At 40.5% G+C, this 19,881-nt stretch overlaps 1 protein-coding gene across 4 annotated transcripts in view; it reads left to right on the top strand.

Annotated features, from left to right (window-relative positions):
* HOMER1 (homer scaffold protein 1) overlaps nt 1-17,959 on the top strand; it is a 79,146-nt gene extending 61,187 nt beyond the window's left edge. For all 4 annotated transcript variants that reach the window (XM_083703637.1, XM_083703636.1, XM_083703638.1 and 1 more), the window contains 3 exons: nt 10,468-10,578; nt 11,903-11,983; nt 14,835-17,959. In XM_083703637.1, coding sequence (XP_083559763.1) covers nt 10,468-10,578; nt 11,903-11,983; nt 14,835-15,023 — 381 coding nt within the window. In that variant the 3' untranslated portion in view covers nt 15,024-17,959. The remainder of the gene's footprint in view (nt 1-10,467; nt 10,579-11,902; nt 11,984-14,834) is intronic.
* The last annotated feature ends 1,922 nt before the right edge of the window (nt 17,960-19,881 follow it).

Genomic DNA, 19,881 nt, shown 5'->3' with positions numbered 1-19,881 from the left:
TGGGGCTAAAATCGTGGGCAACTTTGCTTCTCTTCTTCTCATGCTGCTGCTTCACTGCTGGAAGCTAAACCATGGTTTGGTTTAGCATTAGGTCTCCACCTGGGCTCATGGTTTTTCTTTCTCCGAACAAACCATGAGCTGCAACCTACTGTAGGTTTGATTTTGTGAGCTTGTGCCCATTAAGACGACTGAAACCAGTGCAAAATAGCTGGAAAATACATTCTTTATTCATGGAGAAGTGCAGGGGCAAACTATCTCAGTCCAGATATTTGGCAGGTACAGAGTCGTTTTGTCTGAGTATATATATCTGCCTTGTGAAATGGTAGCAAGCACAATTTTTTTCACTTTATATACTGCATTGATTCATATTCAACCGAGCACTAATTCGATAAACTCATAATGTAGACAACTGTGGATATTCAAAATGATCTGCTCTCTTTTTCATCTCTTGTTGTTTCATTTATCCTCTAGTTTGTACATTCCTCCCACTCTAAACTATATTCTCTCTTTAGGTTTGTTAATAAGATAAACTAAGGCAAGTTAAGTATGTAACTGCATGAATTAAGATTCTGTAAGGGTGAAAACATATGTAACATTTTTAGAAGAGCATTTGCCCAGGAAGCACATTCACCGCATTCAGTTCAAACATACCTTGTTGACCTCTGGAGGGAAATAGCTCTGCAAGGATAAAGTAGAAGCCTGCAATGTACTCTTCTGCCCAGCTGTTCATCTTGGTGTCATACAGAAGTAAATACTCCTAGAGAAGTTTTGTGCTTATGAATTTTTTCCCCGTCTTCAATTTATGAGTTGACAAGTGAGCAGATTAAAATAAAATTAAAAAGTGGATAGCCATCTGAAGTATGGGAGGGAAGGTCAAGAATGTTGGCTGAGCTCACGCATGATTTGTTGATATGTGTGTCTGTCATTTCAGCTGTAGAGCTGGAAGGAAGCCAGTCTTGCATTGCTGTTAGAAACACCCTTGGTACTGTTTTGTTACATCAAGTTTTATTAAATGTGTTGGAATTTTGGGTGGGTGATGGTTGTAGACAAAAGGGAGCTGTATTTTGTATGCAAATCTGTTAAAGCCCAACATCACTGGATGCAAAAGATTTTTCTATGCATATCCCATTCTCCAGGGAGGATCACTGCAAAGTATTTATCCCAGCATGCCACTGTGATAAGAACCTTTCAGAGGATAAAGGATGGAAGTTCTGAAACTGTCTAAGGGGCAAACTACATATCATATGCAAATGTTTGTAACAAATCCCTGGCAGCTGCATTTCTGAATAAAAGTGGGTTGGGAGGGGCATATCTTCAGTCGAAAAGTGGGGAAAGGCTTTTAACCCTTTCCCTGACAGCTAGCTTCTCAAACAAGGAAATACAGTGGTACCTTGGGTACAGATGCTTCAGATTACAGACGCTTCAGGTTACAGACTCTGCTAACCCAGAAATATTACCTTGGGTTAAGAACTTTGCTTCAGGATGAGAACAGAGATTGTGCAGCGGCAGTGCAGTGGCAGCAGGAGGCCCCATTTGCTAAAGTGGTGCTTCAGGTTATGAACAGTTTCGGGTTAAGAACGGACCTCCAGAACGAATTAAGTTCTTAACCCGAGGTACTACTGTAGATATTTGCATCCTGATGGTAATCAGGATGGTAATCAGCTAGGATAATTTGGAAAAGAAAAGTCTGTCTGTTGGGAAAAGGCTTAAGCGCCTGCTCCCTGTCTAATGCTTCGCTGCTCAAAATGGTTCTCTCCCAAAGCCTATTTTCTTCAGAAAAAGTGGCTGGAGGAGCAGCATTCACATGCGGTTCTTTTTGTCTCTAAAAGACTGTAGTCTTGTTCACACTTGTTTCACTAAAATCCATCCAAGCAAGATGTTTCAGTAAGCTTCAATACTGTTTTTTGTATGGACACAAATTGATTGACAAGCAATATTGCTAAAAGTCCTGTAGCCTTCACAATGCTTAGTCGTTAACCCTTGATCCATCCACTTTTCTGGGAGCAGCAGACTTCAAAGCTGTAAGGATGATTGAAACAGGTACATCAAGAGCCTCCATAATATTAATATAAATAAAAACTTCAGAATATTTTACAGGTACAGTAAGAACTTTGTGGCCACTGTAGGTCAAGTCAAGTCGAGTAACCTTTATTGGCATCACATAAGAACATTCGCTACTGTAGGTGTGGGAGCGTCTCTCATTCACCATGAAGAAACTACACTGTCCAATTCACTCCAGATGTTTTTAAGCGTGTTCATGTGCCTATAAATACAATTTAAACTTAAAGAAATAAGAAAGTGTGTATTTTGCAAAAGCTGGATTTGCATGTGATACCTCCTTGCCACATTGTTTTCTATAGTTTTCTTTCCTTCCTTTCCTAGTATAATTTCTCCTTTGTTTTGTGAAATTATTGACTTAAGTTATAATAACAGAGGGTTAGTTATGAAGTTGGCTGCCTGTTTATGCTGAGAAATGTGTGTAAACGTGACCATAAATCACACCCGGGAAGGCTCCTGCAGTCTGCTGTCCTCTTTGGGAATTACTAAGCCTAGCTGACAGACACGGCCAAACTAATAAATCCAACTCTCCAAGGAGACCTAGGACATGTTTGTATTTAAAAAAGCAAATCAACTTCAATTTGTGATCACCTCAATAGCTGTAGAGGTGAAGCAAAACAGGGTAAAGTTGGGAAATCAATGTGCCTATTCCTGTAAAAGGCTGACCACACACTGTTTGTTTGTTTGCTTCCTGCCTTCCTGTGCTACTTCCATCCTCAGCAGTAGCAGGTTTTTCTGGCCCTCTCTCCCCCTGGCATAATTGGTCCTCAGGAATTCTTAGTAGGCGACAGGCAAGCCTTAGCAGAGAGCACAGGTTTTGTGGCATTTTTTCCCCTTTCCCTTTTCCACCTTGTCATAAAACTATGGCCCTTTACTGATATGCAGTGTAAAACTATCCATGTATATGCCAAAGGAAGTCATAATGTACCATATTTTTCGCACCATAGGACGCACCGGACAATAGGACGCACCTCGTTTTAGAGGGGGAGAACAAGAAAAAATAATTCCAGCGCCCCTTCAGCAAAGCAGCAGGAGGTGCTGCACAGAGGGGGGGAGAACTTTCCCCCTCTTGTTTTCCCGCTCTAAAACAAGGTGCCGTTTAAGGTGCGTTCAGGCGGCTACCTTGGAAGCCTGGAGAGCGAGAGGGGTCGGTGTGCATTGACCCCTCTCACTCTCCAGGCTTCAGGTTCCTTTCGACCTGCTCTTTGGGGCTGGCGGGGGGAAGCCTACCACCAGCCCCAAAGAGCAGGTCAGGGAGCAGCGGAAAGGCGCAGCGGAGAGGCTCCTGCCATAGCCACGCGTCACCTCTCCAGCCGGGAGAGGGTCGCGGGGGGCTTCTTTAGCCCCGTGCGCGCTCTCCCGGCTGGATAGGTGACACGTGGCTATGGAGGCTCCTGCCATAGCTGCGCATCACCTCTCCAGCCGGGAGAGGGTCGCGGGGCTATGGCGTCTTCGCTCCATAGGACGCACACACATTTCCCCTTCATTTTTGAAGGGGGAAAAGTGCGTCCTATAGAGCGAAAAATACGGTATTCAGTGGTGCTTACATCCAGTTAAGTGTGCATAGGATTTCAACTTCAGTTTTCTTTGTTTTCAACTGGCATCCTTCTGCTGGTGGAAGACTTTGATCCAGTGAAGGCTCTTGTCATCAGAATGCAGGGAGAAACTAAGTTTGCTGCTTCCCCTCCTTCTGTACCCACACTGTTGCGAAGGGTCAGCTGGTCTCTAGAGCAGATTTTGCATAGCGATATCCTCAAAGGATGAGGGGAAAAGGGGAAAATTGTCTCCCTTACTGTTTCGCTTACAGAAGCCTCTACTGAATTAAAGAGGCTTTTGTTAGCATGGGGATACTATTGGTTATCCCTTAATTAAAGCAGTTGAATATTATATATTAAATATATTAATGCAATAAAGCATAGTGTAGTCCTTCCACCCTCAGCCAGGTGAAAAAAATGCCCCAAAGCACATATTTGTTCATAGTCCTTTATTGGCATTACTGGAAGACTTAATTTGCTGGGGAAAGTGTGTCCCTTGTTGTTTTTCCTCTATTTGTCCATCCAATAAGAGCTGGAATTGTAGAATTTGAGGTTAGCCATGCACATGAGAAGAATCCAGTTAATGCAGAATCTTACCATAGTTGATACATTCATATTGTAGGTGAAAAAACAAGCTGCTAAATGTGTCAGCTGTTCTGTGCGTGTTTTGTGCCCAGTACTGTTTAAATTGTCACAGGCATTCTGAATATTCTACATTCCACTCGGAGTGTTTCTCCCAATTCCTGCTTCAGCTTCTTGCCCAAGTATCATGAATGTTCTAGGACAGAGGATATTGTTTTAACAGGTCCTGGAACATCAGTTATAATAAAAACAAGCTAAGGAAACAGAGCAAAACAAAATTTCATTCATACATTTTGCCTGGGGCCATTATCCTTTTGTTTGTTTGCTCCCACTTTCAGTTGTACAACTCTTGTACTGCAGTGCTATGCAATTACTTGTTTTGTAGATTTTGAGTGCTGTATATACAACTTACCTTCCATGCATAGTTTAAGTTGATCATTCCCTCCTGGATACCTAGAAATGTGACCTATAAACTTAACAAGCCAAAGGATTTCCATTTCAACTGATGTAACACCTATTCTCAATTGGAGTTTTAGAAATAGAAGAACATTTATAAATGGGAGCTCCACTCTATTTTGCTTCTTCACATAAGGCAGAGGTTTTCAACCTTTTGAGTCCACGGCTCCCTTAACCAATTACATTCTTTCTGCAGCGCCCCATGGGGCCCAGGAGCCCAGTTACGTCACCTCTTGCCTGCAGAGCTGGCAGCCTCTCACTCTTTTTCAAACAGCCTCCCACTTGGAGTGTTCCCTCATCCTTCTCCCCTCTCCTTGGGAGTCCTCTAGGCGGCAGCTGCTGCTGCCCTTGGCCTCTAAGCCCCGCCCCCCACCCCAAAGAGGTGCCTGCCAGAGGCACCATTCGCCTGTAGATCTTATAGCCAGGCTGCTGCAATAAACAGCTGTGCAAGCCTTTGGGAGGCAGAGACACAAGAGAGCATCAGTGGAGGGAGGGATGGAAAGAGGGACAGAGGCCAGTGTTGGCCACGGCACCCCTGACCATCATTCAAGGCACCCCAGGGTACCACGGCACACCAGTTGAAAACCACTGACCTAAGGGATTGATTACATACAACAGTGCCTTCATGAAAGTACATAATTATATTACAAGTTGCCTTTTTTAACCTAAGGGAAGTTTAAAAGCAACTTTGGATATATCAGGAATGGATAAGCAGAATTAGATAGAAATTGTTATATGGGTCTTCTATTCATGCTTTGCTGGATTGGGGTTTAAGAGTAATTGTGGATTCTGCTGATACTACCCTTATTTTAAAGCAACATACTGGTTGTATATTATAAGCACATTTTGTAGAGAGTTCATATTTTCTTGTGTTTAGGTAAATTAACTAAATAACTAACTAACTAACTAATCAACTAACTATTGGAATTCTACATGTTACCATAATGTGTTAAGGTTAAAAGTGCATGCAAAAATGGTTTCTACACTGAAAATGTAAATTCTAAGCTTTCAGATATCCTTGGACAATTTTTCAACCCCCTGGCAATCAGGAATTGTCTAACTAACATCAAAGAGACATTGCTTGAAATATAGAAAACTTTTATTTGAATTGCTTGATATTTGACTTCGTTCTTCATGTAATGAGTTGTGTGATGTTTCTTTTTCCTCTCTCTTTTTAAAAACTTTGTAACAAGAGCCTTGAGATTTGTATTCTGATTACCGTATTTTTCGCTCTATAAGACGCACCAGACCACAAGACGCACATAGTTTTTGGAGGAGGAAAACAAGAAAAAAAATATTCTGAATCTCAGAAGCCAGAACAGCAAGAGGGATTGCTGGGCAGTGAAAGCAGCAATCCCTCTTGCTGTTCTGGCTTCTGGGATAGCTGCGCAGCCTGCATTCGCTCATAAGACGCACACACATTTCCCCTTACTTTTTAGGAGGGAAAAAGTGAGTCTTATAGGGCAAAAAATACGGTAATTTGGAAATCTGGATTAGTCTTCTTTAGCAATACCTTTTAACATAGTAAGCACACCAGCATCTTTTAACAGCTTATTGCTAGAAGCCAAAGAGTAATTTGGTTTATGACAATAGGGCCTAAATCCAGTTAGAGTCATGTGTGCTGTCAATAAACCATTGTAATTATCAGATGATCAGGACCAATACATTGGCAGTAGATCCTAATTAATGGTTTTCTGTGAGCATGAAGATGTCTCTGGCTTCACTACTCCCATAGCATAGGCAGGAGCAACAAACCAGAATCCCTGGTTTAGCATGATGTCCAAAGACCCAGTATGAAACTGATGGGACTTATATTTGAGTTCACAGTCGGGCCTTTTGTGTGCAAAGAAGGCTTAGTGTGCTGACTGCACTGCATAGTTGAGTAGTTGGCCAGCAGAACTGTTCCATGTGGTGAGAGGAATGTTGACATCTGTCCCAGGGAATAGTGTTGGAACCATGGAAGGCCTGCTGTGATGAGTTTGACAGGCCTTTGAGGATAAAAGTACTTGTTTTCATGCTAAGTTTAGTGCCACCATTATTATAGAGCCAGGGAGCTGTCCACCAAAACATATTGCCCAATCCTGTGGGATTGGTTTCAGCGGATGAGGCCTGAAAATATGGACAAGGTGCTTGCAGCTCTTTAGCCTATAATATGTCCCCCGCCCCCCGGCAACCCCTGCCCATCATGGCTTATTTGAGCTGGTCTGGGTTGAAGGTGGGAAGGTGAAATTATTATTATTATTATTATTATTATTATTATTATTATTATTACCCCCATCTGGCTGGGTTTCCCCAGCCACTCTGGGTGGCTTCCAACAAAATATTAAAAACACAATACAGCATCAAACATTAAAAACTTCCCTAAACAGGGCTGCCTTCAGGTGTCTTTAAAAAGTAAGTTCGTTTCTTATTGCCTTGACATCTGCTGGGAGGGCGTTCCATAGGGCAGGCACCACTACCGAGAAGGCCCTCTGCCTGGTTCCCTGTAGCCTCACTTCTTGCAGCAAGGAAACCGCCAGAAGGCCCTCAGCGCTGGACCTCTTTGTCCGGGTTGAACAATTATTGCTTCTACCCTAAAAAAAAAGTCCTGGAGTTGCTAGTTACAGGATTTTTATAGTAGCTATGTCACGGAAAACTCACTTTCTACATCTCAGGCCAGAATTACATGCCAGCCAACTAATTTTTCTATAGGAATGTGAGATAGGCATCATTTTCTCTTAAGCCCCGTATCTGTCATATGCAGCACTGTTTCCATTCTGCTGCAGTTCATTTTCCATCATATACTGTTATTCACCTTGCTGTCTGCTGTGGGAAAATTTCATAATTTGCGTAATGAATTAGAAACTTCATCTGCATGTAAAGACAGGCTCTGGCGGGTTGAGTGGATGAGACCAATAGTGGGTCCAATGGTCAAGAAAGTAGTTGAATAGTGCCTTGTACGCCTCCTTCCAACAACTCCTTAGGCCCAGCTGGTACCAAACATATTGCTGTGCTTTCCTTTGCTCCACTTCAGTGAGACCAAGAGAAGGATCTTGTCGTCTGGGCAGCCCAGGATCTCCATACACCCTGCCCAGGCTTGCATCCCAGGGAGGTCAATTTGGTGGCATGACCCTGCTTTGCTTTAATCACAGAGAGTTTCTTCTCTATGAAAAGGGATACAGTCTGCCTGACTTCTAGTTTCCCTCTTCTTTTTTAAAGGTTCAACTCCCCACCGCCTTCTGTGAGCTCACATGTTGTGGTTGAGCTGTTTTTATTAATTTCCGTTTTCTCTTTCTTTACAAACCTCTATACTTCTGAGTACCTAGGGAGTCCACAAAGCATGCAGAAATTACAGCCTTGTATTTGAGTGGCCCCATTTTGCTTCCAAAATGATAGGCGCTCAAACACCTGAGCTTGCTATTATGTGGAATGATGATAGTTAAATGAGACCTTTGAAGTTAAAAGCAGTATGCCTCTGAATACTAGATGTTGGCAATAATCAATGGAGGAGGTGTGTTTCTTTCATGGCCTGCTAGTGGGTTTTCTGCAGGCCTTTGGCTGGTCAAAACAGTGCCGGATTAGATGAGCCCTCTTATCCAGCAGAGTTTTTCCTTTGTGCTTATGTTTTAATGCCCTCAAGTCACATTCAGAGGATTTGGCTGCCGTTAAATAAAAATTAGCATTGGGCATAATCCAGAGAAAGTTAAGCATGCTTATGAGTTGTTGAACTTAGTGCTACATTAGTATTTAATTGTACAGTTAGGTCCCACTGAATGGCGCAATCTATTTTTTTTTATATATAAATATTTTATTAAATTTTCAAATACATAATAAACAATATACATACACAAAAAAGCCAGAACAGATACACCAAAAAACAATATAGAAAGAAAGAAGTAAAAAATAATAAAAAAAGAAAAAACAAAAGAATAAAACCAACCATTCAATACAATTTTTTTATATAACTAACTGGACTTCCTCACATCTCCTTTACCCTGCATTATTTATAATAAAAATATCAGCAAATTATTACCTTGTTTCATACCTTATTTTATACTTTCCAAATATTCCAGTTACAGATAGGTAGCCGTGTTGGTCTGCCATAGTCAAAACAGAAAAAAATTCCTTCCAGTAGCACCTTAAAGACCAACTAAGTCAGTTCTTGGTATGAGCTTTCGTGTGCATGCACACTTCTTTAGATACACTGAAGAAGAAGTGTGCATGCACACGAAAGCTCATACCAAGAACTGACTTAGTTGGTCTTTAAGGTGCTACTGGAAGGAATTTTTTTTGTTTTCCAAATATTATACTTCTAAATTTAAGATAATTTTTATCAATTACTCATACCTTAAATTTAAACATAGTGTTGCTTTAAATTTCGACCTTTTCTTACTTATAACTTAATTTTCTATTTTACAAAATCTATTTGCTGGAACTGAAGTTTTCTAAATCGTGCAAATACTTAACATTCATACAACTTATATTGTTTTTGTAAATAGTCCTTAAACTTCTTCCAGTCCTCTTCCATTGTTTCTTCTCCCAAGTCTCGGATTCTGCCGGTCATTTCAGCCGATTCCATATAGTCCATCAATTGCGCCTGCCACTCTTCCAGTGTGGGCAAGTCTTGTGTCTTCCAATACTTTGCAATAAGTATTCTTGCTGCTGTTGTCGCATACATAAAGAAACTTCTGTCCTTCTTTGACACTTTCTGGCCGACAATGCCCGACGCAATCTAGAGAAAGTTAAGCATACTTCAATTCTGTTAATGTTTTCTGCAAGCACCTGAGTGACAACATGCACATGGTCTGTAGAATTGATGTTTAAATCACATTGTTTTAAGCGTCCATTGGTTTTGTTGTACAGTGCTGGTGGAAAAATACAGAGGTTAATTAGAATTTTGGGTAAGTCTTTGGGTGGTAAAGGTTTATGAATTACTAAAGTATAGGGCGGTGTCAGGGAACTGCCATCAGAGCCAGAGGGAGAGGGAGGGCTCCAGAGGGGTTCAGGAGAACGTCCCGGGAGGGCGAGAAGCAGCCCAGCTTCTGGGGAAGGAATTCAGCGTAGCACCAGTGGAGAAGGGGGGCAGATGGGGGAATTGGCAAGGTGGCTCCATGACTCCTCACCGGAGACCAGCGGGGAGAGCACGGGTCCTCCGCTGCCCACACCCTCCCTGCGCAGAAGGCTTCCACGCAGGGAGAGTAGGAGGAGACTAGGCGTCAAAGAGCTTCTTTGCTGGAAGAAGTTCAAGAAACGCCCACTGACGGAGTCTGCCAGCGATTGAGACAGCCACGGGTGAGTGGCTGTCCGGACAGAAAGGGTTCACCCAGGTAACCCAGCCAGGTGTGGCGTCGATTTACGCACGAGCAACCCCTAGAACCATTACAGGTGGTATCTAAAGAAGAAGAAGAAGAAGAAGAAGAAGAAGAAGAAGAAGAAGAAGAAGAAGAAGAAGAAGAAGAAGAAGAAGAAGAAGAAGAAGAAGTAGTATGGGGTTAAAAGCTTTGTGTGAATCATTTTAGCAAACTAGTTACACATCATTCTACTATATAGTGTCAACTAGAAGAGTGCAGTTTGAAGGAGAACAGTCTTCATAATTAAATAAGCCATTCTTAGGTTTATATTTATCACTTTAATTCCCAACCAACCCATTATTTGATTCAAACTTTGCCACTTTTAGAAGCACTAGCATCAGGCACAGAACTTAAACAGTGCTCCACCATCATTTCATAAAATACTGTGCAAAGCTAATGAAACCATTTCAATAAGTGTTAATGCTGTGATACAGATGCTTAGTAAAGCAGAAATGTCCCATATGGTCCTATAATTGTATATTTATCATTTGTATTTATTTTTACAGGTGACTGAGCTGGAGTGTGTTAGTAGTCAAGCAAGTGCGGTCCACACACATAAAACAGAATTAAACCAGACAATACAAGAATTAGAGGCAACGTTGAAGAAAAAGGAAGAGGTACTTGCTTGCATTTGTTAATTGACTTTTTAATAGCCCTGATTATTTATCTCATACACCATTCATAGTATTGCATTAGCTTGTATCAAAATACGGGTTACAAAAATAAGTTGTCTAATTTGTTGTTTTTTTATTCTGTTGACTAACATCTAGAATGAGATGCAAAATTCTTTGCACAGGGAAAACCATTTAGATAAATATGGGTTGCTTCCCCACCAAAACACACATTTCTTTCAAAAGTCAGTAGCTTTCCTCTGTCCTTCCTAGAAGTGGGAAAGCAGGCTGACAAACAGGCCATAACTCATTTCTAAAAGATGGCTTTTATATACTGGTTCAAAGTGCCTGAAGAGTCAGGTGTATTAGAATTAAAAGTACTTCCTCTAGTGATGATGATCGGCAGACTGACCCCTGCAGTATGAGGCCATGCATTGGTGGGAAGTTCAAAAAGCGTCTTTGTTGCCTTTGGCAAAGCACACTCACTTCCCCAAAGAGTGAATAATAGGTAGGGATTGCTTTTTATATCACTTCTCTAGTCCTAGAAGCACGCTATTATTTCGCTGTCAGTAATTGGCGCCAGATGTTTCAGAGGACAGTTCAAGATATCTCACTGCAGTTCCGAAATAGCATGCCTTCGGGGAAGTTTCTTCCTAGTCACCTAACTGGTAGACTTTTATTGCACAAAGAAGTGTTGAGTTGTTCACTACTTCCACAGATGTCTACTTTAATTCTTGAAATCATTCTCTTCACAGAAGGCAAGTTAGGCTCTAAGCCAACGTTATTAGTATCTAGCCTGACTAAATGATTCCAGTGTTGTTTTAGACTTCGTCATGAATTGTTGCATATATTTCATTACAATTCCTCTGGCTTTCTTCTTGCTATAAAATAGACAGTTGTTCACAGTCCCTTGTAACTGAAATTTCAACTTTGTTCTTTGCAGCGTTCCCTCCCTGGTGTCTTTAGCCCTGAGAAACTGGCTCTCTGGCAGCCGATTCTTATGACTCAATTTCAGCTATTGCTGCATAATCATTAGCAGATTTCTATGCTTATGAACCTGAAGCACAAATGATGCTTCCTACTGGGAACTGTGCATGTTTTGAGAAGCATGCTGAAGTTCAAAGCTCTAGGGCTGGCCAGATGGCTCTCAGGGTGATACAGTTTGGCCCACTCTCCAATTCTAGTTTCACTGCATAAGTACCTGTGAGAAGTACCAATGGGTTCTGCAGCATTGGCAACCCTGTCTTGTATGTCCTGATTGGATGAGGAGGATTTGTCCAGGATGAAAGTTAGGTTGACTTTGGATAATATGCTGTTTTATCCCCTTTAGGAAATAGAAAAATTGAGACAAGAAATTGACAATGCCAGAGAGCTTCAGGCGCAGAGGGACTCTTTAACTCAGAAGTTACAAGTAAGTTACAGGGCGAATAGGGTTGTATCTGCTTGTAGGTAACAATAAAAAAGGGGAAAGAAGTTGGATAATTTTGGATCTTGAAGACTTGTACAGACAGACAGTTTGGGGGTGCAGAATAGCCCCCGCCTCCTTACTTCTTTGATGGGGCTAACTGCGTTCCTGCAGTGTTTGTGTGAACATTGTACAAGTGTGATGGAAGAAGGGAAGCTTTGTCACTGTGCAGGGAAAGCCCGTTCACGTTAAACAAACAAACAGATCATGAGGATGAGTGTCCTAGTGCTGAAGAGAAGGACTGTACATCTTTCAAGGGGGGAGCAAACAAATAAAAGAAGTGTGCTCTGGTGTGGGTATGTGAATTCCCTTTCAGACTTCCTTTTCTTAATAAAAGGTTACATACCGGTAAGTATTCCTAGAGTTCCAGGGTGGTCCAATGTGTGGCCCTATTTTGGCGGCTTTCAGCAACATTTGATGTCCCTGTACAGCCCTCACTTTGCCTTCCCAAAGCTGGGTAAGCAAAGGTGCTGGGCTTTGAGAAGGAGGTGTGAGGGCTCTGACAGGCTTCTGGAGTCCCCCTGCCTCCTTCCTAGTTGGCACTTTCCCAGCTTTGGGGAGGAGGTGGGAGGGCTCTAGGATCCTGTCAGAGCTTTATGCCTCTTTTCCAAAGAAAGGCCCTTAGAGTTGAATTTCCAGATCACTCCAAGATCAGCAAAGCATTGCAAGCCCACGAGCACAAGCTGTTCGAAGATAATCCTCCCATCTCATGCAGACAGGTCAACAGAATGCTCAGATGCAATATGTTGCCCCTTGAGTTACTTGGGGATATTTGATGGTCGGGAACATGGCAGTGTATTTTCTTGGGAAGAAGCAGAAGAGGGCTGTCTAGAACAGGGAGGGTTGGGGAACATGTGCGCATTTGAACATAGTTGCGCTCTGACCGCCATCATCCCTGACCATTAGCCATGCTGGCTGAAGCTAATGGGAGTTGGAGTCCATCAACATCTGGAGGGCCAAAATAAAGCCTTATGCTGATGCTTTCCTGAGCAGGTAAAAATGCTGAAATTAGTATCTGGAAATTTGGACTGCATTTTATATTTCTATTGAATGGCAAACAAGCAAACTTTGATAAGCAGGTAGGAGTAATTTCTGCTAGAACACAAACACTTCCTCTTACATATCTGTTGCAACTTATGCTGGGAATTTTAGCGTTCATAGCTTTTGAAGCGGCATTCCTTAACAAATTGCTGCAGGCCTAGATGTCTTTATCTCTTCAAATGAGCGTATGTTTTAGATCTTGATTGCCTGTAGATTCTGTGTTCTCAAAACTGACTGGTCAGGTTACTTGGAGATAGCAGCAAGATTATATACACACTCAAATGATGTCATGGTCTGTTATTAGCCAAATGCTGCACAGTGCATTTTCATTTGACATGTATGACCATTCAGTGGAATCTATGCCCTTGACAAACTTAAAAAAGAATCTTAAATGAGTACAACAAAAGAATCCTTTGCAAAACAATTTTACGTGGTTACATGTTCTTTCCTACAGGTAACTCGTATCTTATGCTTATTTTATTTATGTGAACACAGCTTTGTGTGGGGCCTGGGGAAGGATAAATAAATAAGGAGCAGAGGAAATCCACACCCACACCCCGCCATGCAAAGCTGTGGTTGTGGACTTACATGGCTTTGGGAAGGCGGTGTGAGCACTTTGGCAGCATCCCGGAGCCCTTGCACTGCCTTCCCAAAGCCAGGCCAGCGCTAACTTTAGGAAGGCGCTCTTGCACACTGGCAGAGCTCTTCCACCCTCCCACAGCCAGGTAGGCAGCCTTACAACTTGGGTGGGGCTGGTTTCAGGGGCTTCTGGCTTTACACATTTTTGCATATATGCGTGGACTCACAGAACTGAACGCTTGTGAAAGATGTGAGTTATCTGTAAGTGGGGGGGGGGGAATTCTTAACTACCATTTAAAATCCTTTCCTTCCAGTAGCACCTTAAAGACCAACTAAGTTAGTTCTTGGTATGAGCTTTCGTGTGCATGCACACTTCTTCAGATAGCATGCACACGAAAGCTCATACCAAGAACTAACTTAGTTGGTCTTTAAGGTGCTACTGGAAGGAAATTTTTTTTTTTTGTTTTGACTATGGCAGACCAACACGGCTACCTATCTGTAATTTAAAATCCTGTTAACAATGACCTGGCTCCTGACACTGCCAAAAACAAAGTTTTCCTTTTAAATCCATTTGTAATTAAATGATGCTTAAATGACTAAAATATATATTTACTAAGATGCTAAATCATATTGTGTAGGCTAGTCCATGCATCTCTATCTATCCTCCTTTCCCTTCCTAATTGTATGTGAGGCAGCAGCGAAAGCACACTTCTGTCCATGCTAATCATGGTATATAGCATGCGGCCCTCAAGGCCATTTTTGTGAGCACTCTGATGGGGTCCTAGACTCCTCCTTCCTCCATCCCAAAGGCTAGTTAGCTCTTTCCCAGCTTTGGGGAGGGGGTGGGAGGGCTCTAGGACCCTGCCAGGGTCTCTGTGTTTCAAATTTTGGCCTCGCCTCTGCCCCCCAACCAACAAAGCAGTGTGGGGCCTACAGCTTCTGGGTCAAAGTTCTGTTGCAGCCCACTTGGTATGAAAAGTTGGACAGCCCTGATGAAGATGCTATCCTACGTAGATACCTCCATTTAGGAATGTGAGCCTCACTCCCTATTTGTGAGTAAGAGATAACCCTGTTGAGCCTGATGATCATTCCAGCTCCATGTTAACTGTATAGAAAACTGATAAAGATAATACTGCATTTACAAATGACATATATTGCTTCTTCTTCTTTTTTTAAGGAAGTGGAAGTTCGAAACAAGGACCTAGAAGGACAACTGTCTGACCTAGAGCAGCGTCTGGAGAAAAGTCAGAATGAACAAGAAGCTTTTCGCAATAACTTGAAAACACTTTTAGAAATTCTTGATGGCAAAATCTTTGAACTAACAGAACTACGAGATAACCTGGCCAAGCTAATAGAATGCAGCTAAAGAAAACGGGATTTCAGTGCCAACCTTCTTAAAGATGCACTGTCTCTCTTCATAGGACTTTGTTGGGCTCTGCATCAAAGTTGCACAAAATTAGGAAAACGCTCCTCCAGGAGGGCCTGTTTTAAATTTTCAACAATATATTTCAGTGTAAAATTTTAGAATTCAGCTTGTAGCTAGTTGGGGAAAAATAATAACTTGAACTACAAATTACCTCCTTGTATATAATTGGCCATAGATAACTCGAAAGATATTAACAGTAATTGAATGCAATCCTTTTCTATTATTAGCCAGTGAAATAATGAGAAGTGCCCCATATGGCATCCCTTTTAGTGTTAGACACATTGTAGATGATCTGTCTTATTTTGTTTTTATTTTGTTGGTTAAGACACTCAATTGCTGTGTTTTGTGCAAGAACTTTGCGATGACAGCCCTCTCTTTTGTTGTAATCTTAATAATTTCTCAGGATATTTTGCACTGTTAAGAAATAGTGCATTACTAATTAATTCTTGCCAGGAGTGAGAGAGAGTTGCATCTTTAATTCATACCTAGTGAGTAACTGCTTGTATAGAGTTCTTCCCTTTTTTATACTGGAAGATACTGTATTTATTTACAATGTTCACTCTGGTGTTCACTAATATTGTCCAGTGTATGGTTTACTTTTCTCTATTTAAGTTCATGTATGTAGAAGTTCTGTGTTCCATTTTGAAGCCTATCTATGAAGACAGGTGAGTCCCTGAAAAGTATTTTCAAGTTTGCTATATACAGATAAGTATCCATCTAGTCTTATTTATTAATACCACATATGTTTAATATTCACTGTTACCAACATATGTTATAATAATTCTTTTAACCAAAACTTCTTCAGAGTAATCAGTGCAGCTTGTTATAGATATATTGTGGATATACAGCAATTGCCAGGGTGTTTACCTTGCTCATTCAAAGAAACTGTATAACCACAGGAAATTGGAGATCTTTTCCCCTCCTCTTTGAACCTTCACATCACATGTTTATCAGAACCACACCAGGCAATATTCTGAATTTCAAAACAGGAATTGAATTCAGTTATCCTCAGTGAACATGTTTTTAAGTTGTTTTGATGTGATTTACAAAGACTTTTGCCAAACATGTATTTCTTTATATATATTTTTTTATTTTAAAGGGGAAAAAATGAAAGGTAAGCCAAGTGTCAAATGTCTGCTTACTGAATGGGAGTTGCATTATGGGACAATCTTGCTGTAAATTGTCTAATATTGGAGAGGATTTTTAAAATGAATGGGGGGAAAAATCAAACACAAAGATGCACTGACCTTTTCTTTACACCCAAATTAATTTGAATGTTAAATGCAAAATCCAGCTTGAATATAAACTCTGTACAATAGATTTTTTTTTCCACTTAAGGACTGCTATTCAAAACTAGATAATATAAGTCGGGTTTTTTATGTGTGTACTGTATGTATATACTGTATAATACACGCATTCTAATTTGTATTCAAAGTGGGAGAAATACATGGTGGGTTAATTTATAAAATGCCATTTTCTTTATCTGTAATTTAACAGGTGTCTCCTGAAATGTCAGGATTACTGTTTAGCTAACAGTAAATTATCATGTATTATACTGTATGTACTATACACATCATTTGAGTTTCATCCATATTTTAGAGTATTCTGCCACTTATTTTATTTATTACTGGAGAAAATATTTGTTCATTGCATTCATAGGTATCATAGGTAAAAGCTTTCTATGGTGTTTTTTTTTTTTTATAGCTAGATGTTAAAGATGTGTAACTTTATCAGGTCCAGGACAGTAGTGATTACCTGATTTTAATTTACCTGGAGAAGTTTGTACCTGATTCTCTTGCTATATGAGTGTCAATTGGAAACACCTTCAGAAAAGTATAAAATTGGTGTAATTGTAGGAGGAATGAAGTATGTTCATGAGTGTTATTAATTATAACAAGTTAGAACAGAAATTTGATGGCAAAAAATGTAACATTATTTTTAATGAGATCAAAATTTTTAATACAATGACATTTACATGTGGGAAAATAGTTTACAAAATATTTCCACTGAAATGCTGTGTATATGTGTGGTACAAGAAATTTATTTGTATATGTACACATACACACACATGTATATACAGTACATGGAAAAATTTAAATGTGCACATTTTTAATATTTTCCTATTGAAATTAAATTTGAAAATTGGAAATCAATATTTGAGAATTTCTTTTCTCATGTATATTAAGATGCTTGACTTTGGGTTCTTTTGTTTGTAAAAATAAAATCTATGAGGGCTGCACCATTGAACTCCCAAAAGTCATCCAATATGTATATGGGATAAGTGGAATTAAGTGCACATATAAATAAAATCCTATTGTTAAGAATATTTTAATGTTCATTTACGGTAGGTGGGTGTTTAGAAATTGTATTCTAGAAATTGTATTCTGAAATTCCTAATTAGGTGATCATACCTACTTTAGCCACTACACTTCTGTATTATTAAGGTAATAATTGGCATAATGGACAAAGTCATGTTTTCCCCAGAGACTGGTATTACATATTGTATCTATCTTAAGAGAAACTGTGGGAATATATATGCCAGAAAATGTTGGGTACTGTGGACAAACAAACAAATAAGAAATTACATAGGAGAACAATTACCCTGTGTACTTGTCATATGACAATTATGGAGACTTGTTTTAAAAAAAACCACCATTCTTTTAAAACCCAACAAATACAGTTTTTATTTTGAAATACAATTGCTGTTCTGGAGAATGTACTTTACTCAATTTTTTCTTCTTCAGCTCTTTTTAAGTATTACAAACTGTTCAATGGATGGCAGCATTTACCTTAATCCTTCAGGTGCTACTGGATTTTGAATTAGAGTGTCATGTTGTGAAATTCTGACTTTGACATAAAAAGGTTTTATAAGTACATCCCCGTCTGGAAGTTGGTTATTGGAGCCTCTTTCTCATAACTCTATTCCAGAATATTCCCCCAACACCTAGTCTGGATTCAAGTAGATTAATTGAAACAAATGTGACTGATGTCAGATGCTTTGAAATCAATGGGAATTATTAGTCATGAGTAACTTAAGTCCAATTGGTTTCTATGGGTCTACTGTAATCATGACCAAGTCTGGTTCCATCCCAACAGTACCTCAACTACAGCACAATCTTGCACATATATGGAGCCTTAGTAAGCAAGATGGAGCATAACAGAAAGTCCGATTGATTGATTGATTGATTGATTGATTGATTGATTGATTGATTGGTCAGGTCTCCAAGAAACCAATTGACAGGCAATCTGGAGTTTACCGTGGCCAATTTCCTCCTTGCTGCTTTGTGAGATCCGATTGTAAATGTAAGGTTGGATCCAGAGTTGCCCTTTGATAAATAGAAGGGATGGCAATCCAGTGAATTGCCAGGATGCCCCTTTCCTCACCACCATCATCACCCCCCCCAAGCCACCTCCCAGCCTGTTCTCCATTGGTTGTGGTGAGGACTGCAGGGCCTGCTCCCTTCCAAGGCCTTTTCCAACTGGCCCAGGCCCTCACTCTCCCAGCTACAAAGGGGAAACCCAGTCAGATGGGCGGGGTACAAATAATAAATTATTATTATTATTATTATTATTATTATTATTATTATTATTCTCCCCTCTGGTGCAAGAGGCCAGCTTCTTTGGAAAAGGCTGCACACTCAATGTCTGGGCTTGAGAAGCAGTCACCTACATATCATCTGCAGGAGGCAGGGCCTCCACCTTGAGCTCCATTTCAACTTCCTGCCTTGTGGCAAAAGGCAAACCCTGCCCTGGGCACAAGAGCCAATAGCAAGAAGAAGAAAGAAGGCAGCAGCCGCCACTGTTCATCCCCCACCTGGAACACAAGCGGCTGCTTTGGAGGCACCATGCACTCCTTCCATGAGAACCACCTGGGAACAAAATTCTGCTCATAGGAAGCCAAGCCAAAATAACTCTTTAAAATTCTTACATGAGAATAGATAATAATATAATTCATTAAAGTTAATAAGGATGTGGTTTGAAGGACACCTACACTTGAACAGCTTCAATTAATTCAGAATTAATTCAACAAAACATGTATGGAACTAGACAGCAAATTAGCTTTTCCCATCCTTTGTTGCAAGCCAGCTCCCTACAAAATCAAGGTTCCTTTTGGAAAACATAAGTAAGTAGAAAAATTCATTTCCATACTGTACTGGTTCTTAGATTTTTGGGCCAAAATGGCAGTATTATTGGACAATTTCCAATAGATTTTCTGATCCTGGCAGAGAGAAGGGGGTAATGGTTAGGGAGACTCACATAGAATACTGCCAGTTTAATACTTCATAGCAACTTTGTAGCAAGCAGGTCTTTCGTATGAGTAGTCCGGGTGGGTGGGTGGTCAACTAACCTGTTGCACAGGATCTGATTAATTACACACTGGAACTCATAGCAATCTGCAGGGCTTGTTAATGGTTCTTAAGTTTGGTCTCAACAGCACAAAAAGAGCTTGAAATTTGGTTTTGCTACCAGGGAAAAAGGAAGCATTGCTGAGAGACTACTAGTTCTGTACATCTGATCATAGCAGTGTTCTCAAGCTCTGAAGACATAGCCTTGGAATAAAGAAATCAAAATACATATTGGTGTCTTGACTTATGTTTGCTCTTGTTGTAAACAGTATCTTACAAATCTGGAAAATAATCTGTGAAGTGGCACCTGTGCACTTGAATGTGCAGACTAACAAATGTATTCTCTTGTGTTAAATCAGATGTACCAATTTACACTTACACTTGGGGGGAAAGAACAGACTTACCAAGAGTAATCCTAGGGACATTGTATGACCGAGGAGCCACCACTTCTT

This window comes from Podarcis gaigeae (genome assembly GCF_964106915.1).
Source record: "Podarcis gaigeae genome assembly, chromosome: 11".
NCBI classification, from domain to species: domain Eukaryota; kingdom Metazoa; phylum Chordata; class Lepidosauria; order Squamata; family Lacertidae; genus Podarcis; species Podarcis gaigeae.
The sequence above is the reverse complement of the archived record's forward strand: the minus strand, read 5'-3'. Positions and strand labels throughout refer to the sequence as shown.